At 42.0% G+C, this 21,574-nt stretch overlaps 1 protein-coding gene across 1 annotated transcript in view; it reads left to right on the forward strand.

The window, feature by feature from the left end:
* Positions 1-737: 737 nt before the first annotated feature.
* The window catches only part of igsf3 (immunoglobulin superfamily, member 3), a 114,852-nt gene continuing 94,015 nt past the window's right edge, over positions 738-21,574 (forward strand). Inside the window, exon 1 of the mRNA XM_023950580.2 lies at positions 738-1,588. Coding sequence (XP_023806348.1) covers positions 1,549-1,588 — 40 coding nt within the window. The 5' untranslated portion in view covers positions 738-1,548. The remainder of the gene's footprint in view (positions 1,589-21,574) is intronic.

Genomic DNA, 21,574 nt, shown 5'->3' on the forward strand with positions numbered 1-21,574 from the left:
GTTTGTTTTTTTTATGATGGAGGACATTTATAAAAAACATTAGGATTAAAACTGAATTACTGAATATTTCTTTATGTAGATTGTTGTGAATAAGGAGCAGACAACAATATGTCATTTGAAGAAGTTTGTAGCAGAGATGTAGGTGCTTTAGTTGGTGAGCTTCAAGCTCCCCGCTCTGCTCCATTCTGATGCATCCAATTGAAGATGACTGGATCAGCATACGTCTCCATTTTCCTTGTCTGAGCTGCTATTTTGTTCAAAACTTTATGGCTGGATAGCTCTGATACTGCTAGCCATTTGTGTTGCATCGCTAAAGTTAGGTTGGGGTTGTGAGGGGCTGTAAGAGAGTGTAAACAAAGGGATTATGGGAAATGAGGGAAGGCTCACTCCCACTAACAGTCCTGCCCACAACTCAGAGGCAAATTTTCTGATGAACCACCAACGCTCCCCAGGAAGTACGTATGTCCTAGAAAACAACATCCATTTTCTTTATTTTCTCTAAAAATGGCAAACTCATTATTAAAGACCATTTGGGAACGCTATTAGAATAGAATCAAAAGATGCTCTTATTTAGATATTTATTTAGATATATATTGGATCTTATGTGGAAGTAAACTCAACCTTGATTTTATTCTGTTGACCCAAACAATGCATCTCTGTCCTTTTTTTTATTAACCCAGAAATGCTAATTCCACCCCTCCCACAGTCGGCCCCACGCGGTCGGGGCGTGGTCTTCCGGGGGGTGGGTGGGACCACTCGGGACGCCGTTAAGTTTCAAAGTAACAATGTGCTTTCCCTGAACGGAAGGAAATAACCTTGGAAAATAGAAAGACAGCTCTGCCGTGTCCGTGTGAGGTCGTGAGCGCGCGGGTGGATTTCTCCGTCAGCTCCACAGCCTCACGTTTACGCGCTTCAATTAGAGAGGAGTAGCTCAGGTAAATCGAACAGACCTATTGTGTTCGAGCACCGGGCCGGTCTGCCTCATCCGAAGCGCCCGCCCACCGGGCTCAGCGGTGCTGGAGATTGATTTAGACGCTGAGATTTACGGTGGAGAGTCAGGAGGCGGCGGCTGCTGCGCTCTCCCATCACTGGAGGACACCGACCAGGGCTTGCTCCGCTTTGCCTTCGGACTCCAAACCTATCTGGACTCTCCGACGTTCAGATTAGATAGCAAGTCCACATCAGGTTGTCTGCGTTATTTTCTTTGAGGAGGTGGCGGTGTGCGGGGCGCCTCCGCAGTCTTGGATGCGTAGTAAGCAGGGTTGGGTCGCCGTGGCGACTGGCACACGTCGTCAGCCATATAAAAAAAGCAGAAAGGTAGATTGAAGAAGAAGCGACAGGAGACGGGCGGCGCGCGCCAACACACCACCGGACTCCCCAACTCTGGATTTGACTGGAGAAAACAGCTGTTTCTCCGCCTGGTGATCGTTCCTCGTCTTCCTCTTCCTCCAGCGCTTGACCACACTTGCCTGACCCTTGCGGACATCAGCTCCTCGACTGTAGTAGAGGAGGACATAGCAAGTGGAGCTGCAAGAAACGGCGCACACAATGGCAACCGGTGCGCTCCTCCTCGCCTGCGCGCTGCTCGGTAAGTCATCGAAAACGTCTCTTTTACGCAGGATGAATGCCGTGGACGAACAGCTGCTGCTGTCACCTGCGTGAGGGATGTGAAGGGTGGAGGAGTCATTGTGAGTGTGGTGGAAGCATCACTGCCCTAAAGAAGCCCCAGCTGTGTGTTTGAAGTAGGTTAATGTGATCTGGACTCCAGTCACAGATTTAACCCCTAAGGCTCACCAAACAGACGACCTGCTGTTGTTTAGGTCTTTAATCACCAACAACACTGATGACCGTGAAGTCACTCATCAGGTGAGCTGCACAGACCTCTCTTCAGGTGAAGTCACCTTTGGTTTTCGCACTTTCTCTAGATTTCGTTGAAATTCCCCCCCCAGCATTCACACTGGCACGCCTCCTCCTGACACACATTCATGTGAGCTGTCCCAAACACCAGATGGTTTCTCTGTCCCTGGATGGGACGTGGGGCTTTTCAGCGCTGCTGGGGGGCACAGAGGATGCGAGGAAGTGGGAGTAGATAAGACGCATGTTCATTGGAGGCCCTATATATGGCCAAGAGGATTTACTTGCTTGCACTCTTGCTTCTCCTGATTTCAGCACAGTCACTTTCTCTGGGCTGAGAGGCTGTGAAAGCAAAGCAAATGCAAGTGAAGTGGAGATCTAACACTTCTAGAAGTGAAGGAGATAACAAAAGCTTTCCTTTTGCACACGCATTAGGACAAGGGAGTCGATCCAAGGCGTTAAAAAGGTTTCTGGCAGAAGAAAGTTTTGTCTTCTATATCCTGTTATACAACATCATTACCTTTTGATAGTAAAATATTAAAATGATAATTGAAAAACTTCAATATAGCAATATGAGAAATTCTTATAGTTCTGAAGTCTAAAAGATAATGGCCCCTTTAAGGATCAACACAGACGAAAACTGTTTTTACGTGTTCTGAAACAGAACACGTAAAAAGAAACATCATTTTTCTCTTAATGAAGGACATGTAATTAAGCTTAAAATTGCATTTCAGAGTATTAATTCACTCAAATCTTATTTGTGACGTAGAAAATATGCTGGGCGGGCCACAAGCTCCCTGCTCTGCTTCATTCCGATGCATACACTCGTAGACGACTAGATCCATGTACGTCTTTTGTTTTCTCCGTCTGAGTTGGCATTTGACTCAAAACTGTAACTTTAACCCCAATAATGCTCCCCAATTTTTGTTACAGCGTTAATGTCATTTTGGGGTTGTGAGGAGCTGTAAGCTAGCTGGAGAGTGTGTAGACCGAGAGCTCTCAGCAACAGGAAGGGGAAGAGGGGCGGAGTTGCTCTGCATTAACGGTCTCGCCCATAACTCGGAGGCATGTTTCTAAAGAACTACTGCTGCTCTGCAGAAACTATGTCCTGGAAAACGACACAAGTTTTTGGGTTTTGACTAAAAATGGCATTATTAAAACACCCCCTTTATGATATTGGTGTTTAGTTTTACCAAAGTGTCTGTGTTAATCAAATTCTGCCTCCTGTAGTGTTTTCCTCAATGATTAAATCTTCCCAATTACCAACTATGGTGATCAATTACCACTTAAGCGTCTTTTCGAGTTGTTTTGCACTATTTGGTTAAGTTGCATGAACCAGTTTTATTCCAAATCTCAGCAAGCTGTCCATAACTCATTATGCTACAGAGGGAGCTACAAACAAACAATTTGACAAGTGGAATTGGTTTAGTGGAATCGCTGCTGGTGTCAACAACATTAATTTTTTTTTTCCGCGTAAATTGTTTTTATGTTTCTTTACCTGTCTCTTCTCCATACAGCTTAGTTGTAAATTGAAGATCAAACTGACATTTACTTTAGAAATGAAGTCATTGTTTATATAAAAAACAATACCAGTTCTCTGAAAAGGGTTTTCCTGAATTGAAAAAAAAAATGCATCCAGCTTGTGTATTGCCATTACACAGAATGCATTGCAGTATGTTGCCATTACACCCAATGGCTAATTTAGTTGAATATTGACAGAAAGTGGTTTGTTGAGCAATACTGTTGCAATAATTCTGTGCATTAATAGATAAAAGCATAATGGAGATGCCTTGCTGAAGTTCAAACTGTGCATCAGGCTGGGAATTTAAGTCACTTTAAGAATACTAAAAACGGCTAATGTACTTGCATTTTTATGCCCAGTCACTTAATCCTGGGTGTCTAAAACCACTCCTTAAGTGCAACCTTTCTTATTTTTCTGATATTAATTTAACACGTAATACCGATGACCTAAATCAGGTATATTCCACCAATGAGAAGCAGCAAAGATGAGTAGAAAAAAGCATGGAGCCAGACACCAAGAACTGCACTTTTTTGGTGAAGGTCACCCTGATGTAGAGTTTTTTTTGTGGAAAAAAAAGGAGGATGGTTTCCAGTAATCAGCTGTTGTGTTAATTAAAATGTCCTGTGGATGTCAAGAGAAGAATGGGGCAGACTGTTCGAAGATGTTAGAAACCTCTAGATCTACAGCTAAGAGAACCACACGAGAACCCCAGGAGAAACAGTAACTTCCTGTAACTTTCACAGTCTCGGCAAAACTTCAACGGAAAACTTGATAAAAGCTGCAGTGGACGAGTCTTGAGTTCTTGTAACTTGCAGATGGGGGGGGTCAGAGGATAGACAACATTAAAGCATTGATCCGTACTAACTCGTATCAACATTTCAAGCTGGTTGTGGTGGGATTAGGGGTATGCCAAGAAAAGGATGCTCTCTTTTTTATTACACTTTGCAGTCTTTTGGTAATCTAAGAACCAGCTGAATTTAATTGAAACACAGATTTTTGTAGTGTTCTTACCATGTCTTTTTATTCAGTGTACTTGGCTACTTTGAGTGGAAAAATCCACCATTTAGCAAACTCCAAGGCTTCTCCAACGAATTGTTTTTAGATCAGATCTTGGGTTGTTTTGGTCCACACATCAGTTTAAGACCTTGGATTGTCTGTTTTCTTTGACACAAATGAAAGCTCATTTGAGTTCCAAAAGCAGACCAAACACCTGGTTTTTACCTGACAAAGAGGGTCTCTGTAAACTTCCACGTTAAATCTGTTGTTAGGAATTATTGGATAGTACAGAGGAAAAAGAAAAAGAAAAGATGGGCCCATTCACGCTGGCAGGTTTAATTTGGACTAAATCTAGTGGATTAAATATAGCAGGTGATGAAGCAGAGTGGTTTTAGGAGGAGAGGGAGCCGAAAAATTTGAATCTGGACAACAGCAAATCAAGAAAAGTTTGAAAATGTCTTCAACAATCCAGGCGTTGCTAGTAATGTCTCCAGTGTTTTGCTTTGCTCCATGTGAAACCAAAGTAAAGGGATGGAAGAAGTGAAATTTGTCTGCATTTGTTACCCGTTTGAAGAGAGTCCATTAGTCAATCCTCAAAAGAGCAACACATGGATCACCATTATGGGTCATCGTAATTGTAGAAAGTGCATGACTCTAGAATAAAACATTAATTACCATATTTTCCGCACTATAGGACACACCAGATTATAAAGCGCACTATAAATGAATGGTCTATTTTCAAAATTATGTCATTTCTAAAGCCTACCAAATTATACAGCTATACACACAAGGCATATGATGCAGATTCAAGGACATGCTAAACAGGCATTCGTGCTTCTAGCATAGCATACAGTGTTCACAATGAGCTGTCGCTACCCAATATTAGTGAAAGTAATTAGTTGGAAGTAGTTGGAAGAAGCTTTGTGTGAAATATCTTGAAGCGGTGCAAATCTGGCTCCAGGCTTTTTCTTTCACAGCTTTATTCCGATATATGAAAGGCTTGGTGTCATAGAATTCCAGCTGGGCACAAACCGCAATTATTAATTTTTCCATCATGATCACTTTTCAAATGGTTGGCACTTCCAAGAATTGATATGGACCCTTACCATACATCACTACCAAATCCAATTCCCTGATCGGTCAAAGTTCAATTGGTTTAACTTTCAATACACTTTCAGTGGAGTTTTGTACGCAGAGCCCCAAAATGGACTTAAAATTAAACAAATGCAGACCTGAATGCTAGAGTTTTGAACGCGCAAGTCTGAAACGCTTACATAGACCTTTTCGTTGAAAGTGACCGCTTGAACTCACATTGCCGAGGTTGGTGTGAATGGAGCTTTAGGCCCATGAAGTGAGACAAGAGTCAGAGACAAGTCCATCAGTCAGACTTCATTAACTGCTTTCACGGTAATTCTAGAACTTTTTTGTGACAGGTTAAAAGTTAGAAGCGTTGGCCATACAAGAGTATTTACAAGAACTGCAACTCTCAACTTTGTTAGCAACACGGAAAAAAAAATCACTGTTTGAAATTGCTACACGTCAGCTGCATTATTTACAATCTTGCCCAACTTTATTTACAACTTGTAAACCAGACTGACATTTTGACAGAACCCCTCTCAAAATTGCTTTGACGTCAGTAAGCACATTCAGAATTAATCTGGTGCTTCGAATCATAAGGTGCACTGTCATTTTTTTTAAATAAATAGTGCGGGAAATGCGGGACTATAATTAGACCTTGTTTGATTAATACTATGGTGACACTAAAGCAGATCTGAAGGCAAAAGTTACTCCAATGTTGATGTGTTGGTAAAAGAAGTGGCCAGTGAGTGTAATTTGTTGTTCACTCAACAAAGGTGTACTCTGGTGAGCCTCTGCAATCAGCTCCATGATTTATGTGCCATGTGCCCGGCAGCGCTCATGTCTACACCTGACTTTGTTTACAGATGGAAAAAATAAAGCTCTGTGACAGCTGTGTTAGGTGGAGACAGTATCAGTCATTGTTCAACCTGCAAGTGCCTCTTGAGAATTTTTTTTTCTTCTTCTTGGCAGACAAATCGGATATTGGCATTATTTATGCTGCTGAGTTTGCAGTCAGGTGTTGAGTTCATGTGCTTGTTTTTTTTTTTTTTTTTTTTGTTTGTGGCACCAGCACTGATATGAAACCTGCAAAAAAAAGGAGTTGCGTTAGGGGACGAATACTTTACAACCGTTACAAACAGGATAACTTCCTTCACCTCCTTGCAATGAAAGGGATGTCATGCTATGTGGAGTGTCTTTTTTATTTTTTTATTTATTGGTACAGTGATGTGTTTGCAACAGGGAGCAAACATGAAATTATAGTTTATAAGTCTAAATTGAAAGCTGAGTATGTGCAAAAGCTGGCTGCTTTAGGTCCTACATGTCTCTGTGCTTCCCGTTCACTTGGTTTGACAGGATCTCCTGCCGAGCTTCTGCGGAGCGGCGGTCGGTCCCGTTTATCAGCTGGTTTGAGAGCAGGTTCAGACTGCAGAGCGAAACCTCCGAGATAAGGTCCATTCCACCACCTGCGTTTGTTTATCCATCTGTAGCAGAAAAAGAAGCATTCCTATGTGAAATAAAATTTAAAAAAAGAATCACTAAAACATGCAATTCTCCTCTTTATTTTCATTAGCCCCTCTAATGAAAATAAAGAGGAGAATTGCATGTTTTAGTGATTCTTTTTTTAATCACTAAAACAAAATTGTACAAACGCAATGAATGTTTCCACAGGCCCCCCGTTTCCCTTAGCTGCAAGCAACAAATAATAAATAGCATTTTTTTAGGAGCAGAGCTGGCTATCAATGCCACATTCCTGAATCATTGTGGTTTAGATTCACAAGGTCTCCACTCAGATACATATTGATTCATTTTTGTAGATTTATTTCTAAAATCAATGTCAAAAATCAGTTTCCACAAAACTGTGTTTATTTATTATTATTTTTACCTTAATAAAGGTTATAAATTATTACATAAGAAGAGATTAAAAATTATTGTTGCCTGAAAACAGAACGAAAATTTGCAGACTCACCGTGTATTTTTCTGCAATGGCAAAATATTCAGTCTTATTATTTTTATTTTAACCCATTTAGTCTGCCAAGAAAGTTCTGAACAGGTCTTTAAATGAAAATTAGATTTATGTATTTAAGAAAAAGCGTATTTTGAAATGTTTTTCTTAGAATATTGAGCCATTGCTGATGTCTCAAACATCTTATTTTAAGGCTCATCAGCATTCATTTAGCATTAATTTTTAACACTAGGGTGCCCAAAGATTCACATTTTTTGAATTATTTTATTTGGGATATTTTCATATGTACGGAGGCGTGTTTAATTATTGCTGCTTTTTTTGCTCCCATGAGAATAGATTCTATAAAATGTGGAATGAATCTACCTTTATTGAAGATAGACCTATGCTGTTCTGTTTTATGTTGGTCCCTCTTCTGGCGCGATTCAGAAGAAAAGCTGTTGTGGAGGAAAGCAGAAACGAGGCAGAAATAAACAAAGACCGGTGTGATTATATTTTAGCCACACAAGCAGATAACTTTACCCTGTTTCAAACATGATTTGAGTTTTAGTCATCGGAAAATCCCTCAGTGCTTAGCGTGAGGAGTTGGAGATCTATGTGCTTCATATCCTCTATGCTGGTGTTTGTTTCTTCCTGGTCCTTTCTGGTTTTGACCTCCCAACCAACCAACTGTTGTAACCACACAGTGCTGTCCATGAGTTTAAGATAACATTGAAACAAATCAAATTGGTAATATCATTCAACGTTTTCTGCCCAGTCCTGGAAAACAAACTAGTTTCTTTGAGTCAAAAAATGTGAGATATCGGGACTAATTTGGGAAAAAAAAAATCTCATTGAGTTTTAGGTTCAATTTTTTGCTGAGACTCTTGATGACATTTACATATTCAGATTTTGTATAGGTCCAATGCTCATTATCTTGTTGCTACTATACTATATATTACAATAAGTCATCGAGTGCTATAGACGTCAGCTTCAGAGTGCAGTTTCACAATGGGACATTCAAACCAAAAAGTGACATTTTCTGTATTTTTTAGAGTTGAAAAGTTTTGTAGTGATACAAAAAATGAAGACAAATGATCCTCAAAAGTCTGAATCATTTCCAGGCTGATGCGATGGATACTTAGCTCTGCTGGTATGTTTCCTGGTCTAACCTGGATTTGTCGATGTGTTTGAAACGATCAGAGGTTCCACATAGTCTGCAGCGTTGGAGGTACTTACACATAAGGATGACAAGCGCCTCTCCAGAATGACTTGCCCAATCGATGCGGACTGCAGCCGCTCTGATACTTAGCAGGGTTGGATTTCCACTTCCGCCTTTGGTTTATTACGGCCTGATTATCCACTTGTTCTGTCTCTACATGGTAGGCAGAAAATTAATCGTTACAGAGGTGAAATGTTGTTGGTTTTGGAGCTCAAAAATTGTTAAGATCAATCAAACACATGCCATATGTAATCACGCATTTTGCAATCTTTAAAGCATCTGGCAGCCTTAATAATAACCATACACAAAAAAAACGTCCTGATGTTTTTTCTTACCTTTGGACAGCCTAGTTCTTAAACATTATATTTAAATGATTTACAGAAGTTGAAGTTCATCATGCAGATGCCGACTGATCCAGATGTTATTTCATACGAGACTTTTCACCGTTTCACAACATTTTTGATCAATTATCACAAAAAGTAGCTCTAAGAAAACCAACCTTCTTCTGGTTCCTTATTACTGGTTCCTTAAACTTTCACTGATTGTCTTAATATTCTAACTCTAATTTATTTAACAAAAACAGAAAAATACTGTGTGATTGTAACATTTGGGATTATCTGCAGAGAATAGAGTCCGCCCTCCATAACTGAGTCAATTAAGGAACATGAAAGTAGTTAAAAACCCATTTTTGGTCTTTTTTTCAGTGCAAGAAGAATGTTCTTCAATCCAATCAGGAATTGCATTAATTATTCTCCCCAAACCCCTGGAAGTGCTTAAAATTTAAGTAATTCTGTTTTTTTTTCAATAAAAAACTTAATGTGTGAATTTATTAAAGGGACTAAAATCTACAGTGAAACATGAAAAAAAAACCTCAAACAGAGTCGTCTCATCTGGTGGTGCTTTAGGACTCCTTTTACGAAGAGCATTCCAATTATCAGAAGGTTGAGAGGGGGTTAACTTTGGGGGGACATAATTAGATAAAAAAAATGTTTTTGCAGCAGAGTTTCACTCGGGCATTGCAACCCTTTTCAGTATTCAGAGTTTGCAGTGCTGCTCCCTGATGCCCCAAGCTTCTCCACTGTCCTAAATAAGAATGGCAGCTGAATGACCCCACCCAAAAACAGGACAGATTGTAGCTTGTGTGGCCAGGGGGCCCTCTTGGTGAGGACCTTGCTAGAGCAGCACTGGGAATGGGTTCTGACATTGAAAAGTGTGGCCTAGACAATGTTTTCCTACTGTATTTTTTACATCTTTAACATTGGATTTTCTCTCATAATATACAGATGTATATTGTTGACAGCAGAATCAGACGCTCTCCGTCAGCCTGCACTGGTTTATGCAGCTGATTGTTGCACTGTTTGCTCACCTTGTTAGATTGTGTGCCTGCTTGCTGTCTCTTCTGCGCTTGTTTGCATCATCCAAACTGCTAGCAGACCTTTGTCTTTGTGTTGCCAACGACACCATCTCTTTTGTGTTTTTTTATTTTTTTATTTCACAGCATGACACTGCTGGCTTAACTGACAACAATTAAAATGGTGGAAAAAGCAGTCAAATAAAAAGAAAAGACTGTCAGCGGGACTCCCAAGTTTCCGATCGTTATTTATTGAAAAGTGCATAATGGAAACATGTTCCAGTCAGTGTTACAAATGGATTGTCTGGTTTGACAACAGATATACTTTTCTTGCCACTCAAGTATAGATCAGTGGAAACGGATGAGGTGTGAGGCAGGAGTGATTGGGATGTTGTTCTGTGAACGGGGATTTTCTTGCTTTGTGATGACGGGTAACCTTTTCAGGATGTAGCCTCCCTCCATCTACCGCTTTCCGCTCAGAAAAGCTCAACAATTATCAGTGGTGAGCGGAGCTACAATGGTTCAGCCACACTTTCCTGATTGAAATTAATTGGAATGTTCTTCTAGAGCTGGGAAATGAATAGTTTTTATCGATTAATTTTAATTAGCCTTTTAGGGCGATTTATTTATGGGAAAATCTGTATTTTTGTTGTTGTCGTTTTGTTTGCCCTGCACCCTCCACAAAAAAATGGCAACTACCAAAAAGTAGATTTGTCCCAAAGAAGGAACAGTTTCTTGTGTTCTATAGAACTGGTTTGGTGTTGGAGCAACAAACCCACATGCTGCAAAATCTGCTTGATGGCTGTTGCAACCATGTGGGAGTTTAAAGGAATTTGTTTCAACACCTGAAACAGAAACTGTTGGATGGGAGAAGTGCTGCTCTCCGTGAGATGGTCAAACTAGCGGCAGCTCACAAAATCCATCACCTTGTTTTACAAGCATTTTTACAGCTTGTATTCAGTTGCACTTTGAGTTCAGGTCAACTTCCAAAGGAAATGTTTTTAAAATTGACGTGGAGTAAGCCCGCCCCACTTCCCATCCCCCACCTTTACACACTCTCCCATTAGCTTACAGGTCCTCACACACCCAAATTAACATTACTGAAGCCCCAAAAATGATGAGGAATATCAGAGCTATTCAGCGGACAGAGTTGATCCAGATTCCAGCTCAGACGAGGAAAACCAAGACGTTCATGAATCTATTTGTCTACAAGTGGATGCATCAGAAGGGAGCGGAGCAGGGGGCTTGTGGCCCACTGATTGTAGTGTCTACATCAACGAACTACAAGATATTTCCAATAACATTTTTTTGTCTGCCGTTGATTCACAACAATATTTCATGAGAAAAATGCCACAAGAACACGTTAAAAACACCAAAACCACTCTATTCATTACATTTTGTATAACATTTTAATTTTAGATAAAACCGTTCAGCCCCATTGTCTTCTAAGAAAAGCAATACATACATTTTAAATAATCAAATAATCAAAACTTCTTGTTTGTTGGCTTTTTAAAGGTGTCTTTTTTAGCATTCCAGTGTACGCTGTAGTTTTTTCTAATGCTATGGACCAGGCGAAAACAAGGAGACTTCCTGCTTCCAACAGTGACTTAGGAAACTTTTGGAGACAGAGCGGAGGCAGATTCTGCTTTTTATCTCCCTGCAACCTCCTGTATCACTTATGTCCGCTGTCAGTCTGGTAACTGCACTTCTCTGCACCTTAGATTTAATCTCTTGTTTTGCACCACCAACCCCAAACCGGTCTGTTGCTTTGGGCAGAGCCACATGGGTATCCGCCTGACTTGCCCACTTAAAAGCACTCCAACTGCCTCCTCCTTCCTTCTCCTCCTCCTCCTCTATTGTGGCCCTGATTTCCCTCCCACTTAAAAAAATAAATAAATAAAACAATGCAGTGTTTCGCTCACCTTTGTCCTTAAGGAAAACTAATTAAAAACTGATCCAAAATGGGATCCATCCTCCATAAAAGACAGAGCCTCTCATAAAAATGTCCCTTCCTTACAAAGGTAAAGGATGACAGCAACGCTCTCTTTCCTTTGGGAATCTGCTTGCTCCTCCTCCTCCTTTTGCCTCCTGTGTTGAGGAGCGGACTCCACTCCACTCCTCAGCTCAGACACAAACACCCACAGTGCTCTCCTTCCATGCCACCACACTCCCCTGCTCCCTGCTTGATCCTCCACCCGAGCAGATCCCACACTAGTGGGATGCACACCAGGCGCTGTAGCTATGGCGACCGCTCCCCGCACGCACTCTGCGGATGCGACACAGGCTCAGCTTGGTGTTCACGTTCCAATCTGCATGAGCACACCTTACTCGTTGTCTGTATCAATGTTCAATGTCATCTTCCCTTTAAAATCCTCCACCTAACAAATGCGATCTCTCTGCTCCCTTTGCTCCTGTGTTTAGTTGATGTGCATATGCCTTACAGAAAAGATGGGCTTGCTAGCGTGTCTGTGTGTCTAATTGCCTATGCATAAATGCATAAATTTTCCCGGTGCATGTCTTTGACAGCCTGAGAGGCAAAATGACTGACAATGCCTGGGAATAAAAAAAAGTCTGTTTGAAGAAGACTAATTAATACTTAATTAGTTCCCTTTGCAATCTGTGGCTTAACGCACAAACTTAAGGACTGATAGCAAGTTGCCAATCAGACAAAACTTAACAACTGTACGGTAAGTAGATGCAGCTGTTAAGCATAATTGTACACGGGCTAAAGATGGATAATGAGTGAAGATAGCTGTGTGTGACTTTCTCTGAGAGACAAAAGTGATTCAAGCATTCAAGAGGATAAAATGTGTTCAGATCTCCCCCCCCCCCCCCCCCTTTGCCTTTTGTGTGGTCTGGAAAGTTTAGTCTAGAGCAGGTTGGAGGCTGGAGGGCTTTGTGATTCAGATGGTGTGGGGGATGGGGGACATGGTGGGGGGGTATGGGTGGTGGCGGCGGCTGGAGGGGGTTGGGACGAGGAGGTTAGTGGGGGAGCAGGTGTCCTCACGGGTTAATGGACTTTAAGGGAGGGGAAATAAATGGCTATTACTCAGTCATTATGGTAGTTGGCATAACCATTCCTGCCCTACTACCTTTTTTTAACACATTCTTTCTGTTCCTTATTTTTCTCATGATATTTTTTCTGTAGTGCAGTTTATTCAGTTTTAAAATGACCAATCAGATTTCTTAATAAAAGTAGGCCTATGTGGTGCCTGCTAGCCACGGCGTCAACTGTTCGAAACGTTTCTCCCAAACTCATTCGAGTGGCGAGAGTGGATACCATAGAAATATTGATTCGGACTAACCGCTGCTCACTGACGCTGTTTGGCTCCATCGTGGCGGAGTCCATATTGCGAAAAAATGGCGACTGAATTGAGTAGACTTTGTTGGAGCCAGAAGTTAGTCAGTATCTGTGGGTCGCCAGGTCCAGATCTCATATACAGTCAATGGAAGAAACCAGACTCTACAACCAAATGTTGTGAGTGACTGGGGTCAGCTAGCACAGGACAAAGACAAAAACCCTGGAACATCTGTCACAGGACAAAAGGGAAACAAATCAGTTCATCCTTCATTAGCACATTTATGGGTAGAGAGAAGAAAGATATAAAACACAGTGAGACATAACTCATTGCATCTTAGAACAGCATCCAGGTTTGTAGCAGGTTAATCAAAACCTCATGGCTCAGGGTCAATGTTTACTATAAGGTTTATGAAAAAGGAAAGTTTGAGCTTTTAGAAGGTATAATGCACATACTGTGATTTCTGACACATACTGCAGCTACAGGGGCAGCAGCTCTTCTTTTTCCTCATGGTTTCTATCCTTCTGAATTATTCATTCCCAGTCTGGTTGGGAGGAAGCTGTCTTGACACACTCTTTTTAGGTTTTAATTAAATGCATATGTGGCAATTCTTCCTGAGATGTGCTGCATTTGAGGACAGGGTGGCACAACCTCAGCTCTGCTTTGACTCTCCCTGTTGACTTCTGCTGCAGTGCTGTAAAGCCAACAGCAGAGTCACGCAGGACGGGATTCCAAACCGAGCTTGTTTACGCGACCTCCTCTTAACGTTGAAGGACAGGGCGATTAAACAACTTGTAACGTTCGATAAATGGCGCCTCTGCGAGATGAGCGCTTTCCTGCTCTCCCCAAAGAGATTGCTGATCCAAAATGTGTGCCGGATCATGTGGTGTACAAGAATCAGAGGAATCGCTGTGCACAGATCAAAACTGTAGCTAAAGCTCCTTTATCAAAGTGGTCAAACAGGAAGGCGAAGCAGCTGAGGGTGTAGGAGGGAGGATGAAGAGGCAGCTGTTCTCCACAGACGGATAGATTATGATCTGCTCTGTGCTGTTGACACAATCGAAAAATGTATCTAGCAGGATGGAGACAAGAAATACTATACAAAAAGATTAAAACAAGAACATTCTCCTAAGTGCCTCCTTTGATGACTATTGGAGATTCTGGCTTACAGTAATGAGTAAGAGTTGAATGCAGAAGTGTGAATAGGCCCTGGAAACAGTGGGGGGTTTCCATCCTGGTCTAACCAGCTGTTATGAGCAACAGTGCGGGTGGGGTTGTGACTGTTGTGACCCAGGGGGGCAGTAAATTAGGACTGGTTAGCACAGTGAGAGCATGACCCAGGTGTGATTCCCAGCTGGAGCTCCAGGTCAGAGATATATTGGAGGCCTGGAATTGGCAAATAAACTAGCATGACCCTTTATTTTTTTGTGTTGCTGCTGCTGCTTAGTTTTTTAACAGATTTTGAAAATCATATTCTGCATTTTGTTCCCGTGGCCATTGCCTTTGATGAAACATGGGAATGGTTCTGAGTACACTTGTCTTTGACATCTGTTATGGAAACTGTGACTCCTTTTTTGGACCAAACAGAAATTTGCATTCGATCTTCAGTCCCTACCACGCTAAATGTTTTTGTAGATCTAGTTTCGAATTGTCACATCAGAAGTGACAAAATCCAAAATTCTTCGGTCTTCTTCTGTTTTTTTATGACAGCCTGATTCAGATTGCTGTCATTGTTTTTTTTTTTTGTTTTTTTTTTAAAGTTCTTGTGAATAAACTGATATTAAACAGTGTGACCTTAGTCTATTTCCTTTATCTGACTTATATTACTGATATGCAGCAATCTTCAAATAATTTTTGATTGACAGCAAATATGAAAAATGTTGAAAAAGGACATTGTTTTTTTGCTGATCAAAACAAAGTTCTCAGATGCTGGCTGTCCCTTGAGGTCTGCTCTCCTCATTATGGCACATCTAAAGCTTGAACCGATCACATTTTATTCTACGGCACATAACAACAAACACACTGAATGCAGTGAATGCACTACTGTAAAGCTACACTCACATCAGGCTTGTGAGGCATGTTCTTGAATGCGCTTTTAGGATACGGTTAGAAGAGGCTTTGTCTGAAATGTCAAAGCGGTGCAAATCTAGTGAATTTTCTTTCACAGCTGTATTCCGATATTTGAAAGACTTGGTGTCATATCATCTCAGCCGGTACAAACCACAATTCTTAATTTCTCCTCCATGATCAATTTTCAAATGGTTGGTATTTCCATGAATTAAAGGGACCGCCTCTATACACCACTGCCAAATCTGAGTCCCTGATTGGTCAAAGTTCAACTGGTTTAACTTTTAACCCGTGGTCAGTGTTTACACGTTTTCTACGTAGAGCCTGAAAACGGTCCAAAAATGCTGAATCCCGAAAAGCAAATGTACATATATTTACAATGACTTTTCACTGGACGTGGTGGTTTGAACATGCGTTGCTGGGGGCGGTGTGTCTTCAAGCACCTCAAAGTCCATTGTACTGTTTCAAGGATGTTATAGGCTTTATCTGTGTTTGGGGGTTAACTCGTCTTCTGCAGACTGTTTACTTACGTCACATTTATATGAGAATGTAAATAATGCATGTATATTTTGATCTTTCTTTCTTTTTTTTAATTTTTTTTTTAGCAAAAAACTCTTTCAAGATATGAGTTAGCTCTTTTTACCCCAACTGCTTGGCTGAAAAGGAGCAGCAAAAGTGTAAAGTGACATTAAACATCTATGTGTTTGAAGTGAACTTGGGCTTGAGATGGAGAGAGAGAGAGAGAGAGAGAGAGAGAGTGCATTAAAAATGCACTTCTGATGCCCCACCCCCAACGCCGGCGCCCTTCCACAGGGAACTCCATGCATATCTGCCCTTATCTGCAAATCACTTAATATCTGACCGACTTCATTTACAGTACATTCCTTAAAGATATGCAGAGATGATATGGAGGGATACTGTTATTCTCCATGCGTCCGCATCTCTGTTGTTCTTGCTGTGATTAGAGCGACGTGGGTGTAATGGGCAGTTGCTGTGTTTGTCAGCTGCCGGAGTGGCCGGCCCGCCTGTCTTACTGGCTGCTAATGGAAAACACGCAGCCTTTATGCATCTGCTGCACGTCCCATTGTTGCGCCTGTTCCTTGACCCCGGAGCCTGCAGACATCAGAACTTCCAGAGCCAAGCTTTCCTCAGCAGTTCAGAGGAAGTGCCAAATTTAGCTTTAAAGATTAATAAATTAGGCAGGCAGGATGGGATTTGTTGAAGATCCTCGAGTTGGAAAAAGGGTCTGAGTTTGTTAATAACAGCCCTGCTGCACTGATTTCTGCATTCTGACGCAGATGGTGATTATCGCTGCGGGAAGGCCGAGGACAGGAGAAAGGAGCAGGAGAGTGCAGCTTCAATGGTGAAGCTTGATTCTGTCTCGCGCCCGTCACAGCGCACAAATGCAGCGATGACGTTAAGGAGAGGAAGAAGTGAGGGGCTCTCATCAACCCTTTTCTGCTTTACAGTAGAATGGCGGGTTTATTTGTCTTCCTCAAAGACAATGGAAGAAGTTTCTAAAAGCTCCTTCCTCTGTCAGTCCAGTGTGGGATCAAAAAACCCTTATGTCAAGATGGATAAAGCTCATAAAGCATCACGTGAGGCAATTCTTTTTTTGGAAAACAAACTCGTGCATTCTTTATGAGGCTATTGTAAGATATGGAAGGAGTTTTTTTTTCCAAAAAAGATTTCACTGAAGTCTTCTGGAAATCTTGCTTTCCCTCTTCCTCCAGTTTTCCTCTAATGTCTGGAAGTGTTGTTCTCCCTGGGAAGGATGTGAAAAAGTTCAAACGCTTTTGAGGGCCTGCAAGCAAAAAAGACAAAGTGCTTCTTTGGGGTGGTGGGGGGCTGTAAGCTGCTGCGTACAGGTATTCAGGAAGAGACACTAACATGTTCTAGCTGTAACTCATATTGGCAGGACATTAATATATTCTCCATGTTCACACTTTTTAGCAGCTTTTGATTCCCTGGGGGTAAATCTGGCTCTGACTTTCATAAAAGTTCCCCTCCTGCTGTGTGGCTGATGCCTGGAGAGGCCTGATTTCAGATCAGATGCAGAGGTTTGAATGTCTCATAAGACAGAGAAGAAACAAGTTCAAAACTTGCCGTGTGTCTTGTGTGTTTTCATGCTTTTGACTCCCAGCTTAGAACTTATTTTCAGATTCTCTTCAAATTAATGCTTTTTATTCGGGGGTCTTGCCCACTTTCCTTCATACTAAATAATGTGAACAAACATTCCTGTAACTTATGGGAGTTGTAAGCTGCTCATTTAAGACTTACTCTGATGAAAGTGGGGTTTTTAATGTGTTTTGTAGCATTTTTCTTATGGCATTTCTGAGTATTTTCTTTATTCCAATTGTTGTGAATTAGGAGCAAAAAAAATGCTGTTGGACAAGGCTTGTAAATACAACGTATGCCCTACAACGGTGGGCCACAAGCTCCTTGCTCCACTCCATTCTTTTATTTTTATTTTTAACTTGTCCTGTTCAACAGATGGGCAAAGAGATGAGAGCTGAAGGCCTCTTGTGTTGAACATATTTTAATTGAACAACAGCGGCTATGAATCTTCTGACAAAGCAGAGGCATGTTTGAATAAACCCCTTTTGTAATCGAGGCCAAACTTTATTCATTTTAAATCATATTTGAAAACGTCACTGAGGGCGGGACCTGTGCACACACATACTCAAATGTTATAAACATACCTGTTGGCTCCAAAAAAGTTCACCTGTTAACATGTACACAATACAAATAATGTTCACACACGCATACCTATGCATTCAAGCTAACTAGCGTGAAATATTTCATTCTATCACGCGAAATATTTGTGAGCTAACACCTGTGCTCGAGTGAGTGTTTATGTTCTTCTAAAATGGATGATGGAATGCAAAAAGAAGGAGGGAAAGTGCCCAGTCATCCCCACACCAAGACTCCCGCTGCAGCAGCAGCGGCAGCTATAACCCCCCCAACGCCTGTGCAGTAGCAGATAGAGAACAACCACCCCCCCAGGTGATCACATTCGCCACTCAGGCCAGGGCCAGCAGGACCGCCACGGGGGCCCCCAAAGCCAGAGAGCAGGGAGGCATGGGGGGACAGAGAGTGTAAGCTCCAGCCCAACTAGGAAAACGGCCCCCGCCACGCCGGGAGGGCCCAACGCGCGGCCCTGCTCCAGAAGAACGCCCACAGCCCCAGACGAGCACCCCACCACCACCCAGGAGTTCTGGGCATCCCCCCACGCCAACCCCAGGTACGAGCCAGGACCCCCCAAGGGAGACCCGCCCCGCGCTCCAGGCAGCCACCCACCTGGCCCAGGATTGGTCCAGGAGAGCAGGGGCCAGCCATACCCGCCCAGGAGGAGGTCCCCAAAGGGGAAGAGGGGGTCCACAAGACGTGTTGTAAACATGGCCCGACCAGGCTCGCCCGCAGTTGGAGATTTGGCGAGGCCCAGCTCCGCTCCATTCTGATTGCATCCACTTATAGACAAATAGATCCATGGGTACGTCTATGATTTTCTCGTCTGAGCTGGAATCTGGATCACAACTGTATGGCTGGATAGCTCCTATATTGCTCACCAATTTTTGTGGAGCTTGTAATGCTGGTTTGGGCTTGTGAGAGGCTGTAAGCTAGCAAGAGAGTGTAGACAGAGAAATAATGGGAAATAGGGGCAGGCTTACTCCATGCCAATGTTCTCCCCCAAAATGAATTTCTGATCAACTGCTGCCGCGCTGCAGTCAATCACTTTTTAAAAATTATTTTGGCTAAAAATGATATCATTGTAATTAAGACACTTTTAAAACAGATCAAAATATGATTGAAGTGGAATATTAATGCTAGGTTTATAACAGAAAATTAGAATATGCCGCAGAAATATTAACCATAACCTGACATGTTGACTGGAATTCCCTCCCTCCTGACCTCTGTAACATAGACTCTTTACAAACGTTCATATAAAACCTCAAAACTCATCTGTTTAAATCTGCCTTCTCATCTTGATTCACTTTTGATTTTCTGTCAATTTTTATTTATTGTGTTTTTAATGTTTATTTGTGACTTTTGCTTTGTACATTGTCCTTGAGTTTCTTGAAAGGCGCTTTTAAATAAAATTGATTATTTTTATTATTTACATTCATGCTGATGTTTACTAATGTACTTTGTCCCTGAGAAACTAACAAATAATAGTAAAATGAAAAATATAGTTGGTATTTTACTTTTGCTTGGCTAACCACATAAACAACATACTTAGATTAATTTTATTTTATTTTTACTAGATGTCACATAAAAATGAAATGGCAACTGGTATTATAACCTTTTAAATCCCAAGCTGAGTAATTTTTTTATTCTTTTTAAACTTTTTAAACTGACCCTAACTTTAAAAACAGAATTGGGGTTAAGTTCTACTAGCATTAGAAAAGGCCATTTTTATTTTTATTGCACTTTAAATACATGGTGGTAATGAAAAGTGATTTAGAGAGATGTAAAAGCTTTGGCAGCATACAGAAAAATACAACAAATAAAAGGAAACTAGCAAATAAAGGAAACAGTCGGGGTGCAGTATTTCAAACAAAGGCATTTCAGAAGAGCAAACAGATGACACAGAATCTAGCCACAGGGGTTGCAAGCCAGTAACTTCTGTGCCGGTCCCAAGCCCGGATAAATAGAGAGGGTTGCGTCAGGAAGGGCATCCGGCGTAAAAATTGCCAAAATAACCATGCGAATCATCCACGAGAAAGATTTAGACATACCGGATCGGTCGAGGCCCGGGTTAACAACGACCGCCACCGATGCTGTTAACCTACAGGGTGTCGGTGGAAATTTGACTACTGTTGGTGGAAGAAAGAGGGGAGGCAGAAGGGTCCGTGGCCAGAGAGAGAAGGGAAAAGGCAGGAACATAGGTTTGAGAATAGGGACTCTTAACGTTGGCACAATGACAGGGAAAGGCAGGGAGCTGGCAGACATGATGGAGAGAAGGAAGGTAGATGTACTGTGTGTGCAGGAGACAAGGTGGAAGGGCAGCAAGGCACGTAGTATTGGAGGAGGATACAAACTGTTCTATCATGGTGTTGATAGGAAGAGAAACGGGGTAGGAGTGATTCTGAAGGGGGAGTTTGTAAACAGTGTTCTAGAGGTGAAAAGAGTCTCAGACAGGATGATGAGCCTAAAGTTAGAAATTGAAGGGGTGATGGTGAATGTAGTCAGTGGGTATGCGCCACAGGTTGGCTGTGAATTAGAAGTGAAGGAGAGATTCTGGAGTGAGTTGGATGAGGTCATAGAGAGTTTTCCCAGAGGAGAGAGAGTTGTTATTGGAGCAGACTTTAATGGGCATGTTGGTGAGGGCAACAGAGGTGATGAGGAGGTGATGGGCAGGTTTGGTGTGAAGGAAAGGAATCTGGAGGGACAGATGGTGGTGGACTTTGCAAAGAGGATGGAAATGGCTGTAGTCAACACTTACTTCCAGAAGAGAGAGGAACATAGAGTGACATACAGAAGTGGAGGTAGGAGTACTCAGGTGGACTACATCCTATGTAGACGAGGTCATTTGAGAGAGGTTAATGACTGCAAAGTGGTGGTAGGAGAGAGTGTAGCCAGACAGCACCGCATGGTGGTGTGTAAGATGACTCTGGAGGTCAGGAAGAAGAAGAGAGGGAAAACAGAAAAGAAGACCAAGTGGTGGAAGCTACAGAATGAAGAAACTTGTGAGGAATTTAGGCAGAAGTTGAGACAGGTCCTGGGTGGTCAGGATGAGCTTCCAGATGACTGGGAAACTACAGCAGAGATTATCAGGGAAACAGGTAGGAAGGTGCTAGGTGTGTCATCTGGAAAGAGGAAAGACGGTAAAGAGACTTGGTGGTGGAATGAGGAAGTACAGGAATGCGTCCAGAGGAAGAGGTTGGCTAAAAGGAAGTGGGATGTAGAAAGGACTGAGGAAGGTAGACAGGAGTACAAAGAAGCGCAGCGTAGAGTGAAGAGAGAGGTGGCAAAGGCCAAACAGAAAGCTTACGATGAGCTATATGACAGGTTAGACACAAAGGAAGGAGAGAAGGACTTGTTCAGGCTAGCCAGACAGAGAGACAGAGATGGGAAGGACGTGCAACAGATAAGGGCGATTAAGGACAGAGATGGAAAGGTGCTAACAACCCAAGAGAGTGTACAGAAAAGATGGAAGGAGTATTTTGAGGAGCTGATGAACGAGGAAAATGACAGGGAAAGAAGGGAGGAAGATGTGGTTGTTGTGGAGCAGGAAGTAGCA

This window comes from Oryzias latipes, chromosome 21 (genome assembly GCF_053564925.1).
Source record: "Oryzias latipes strain Hd-rR chromosome 21, Olatipes_Hd-rR_3.1".
NCBI classification, from domain to species: domain Eukaryota; kingdom Metazoa; phylum Chordata; class Actinopteri; order Beloniformes; family Adrianichthyidae; genus Oryzias; species Oryzias latipes.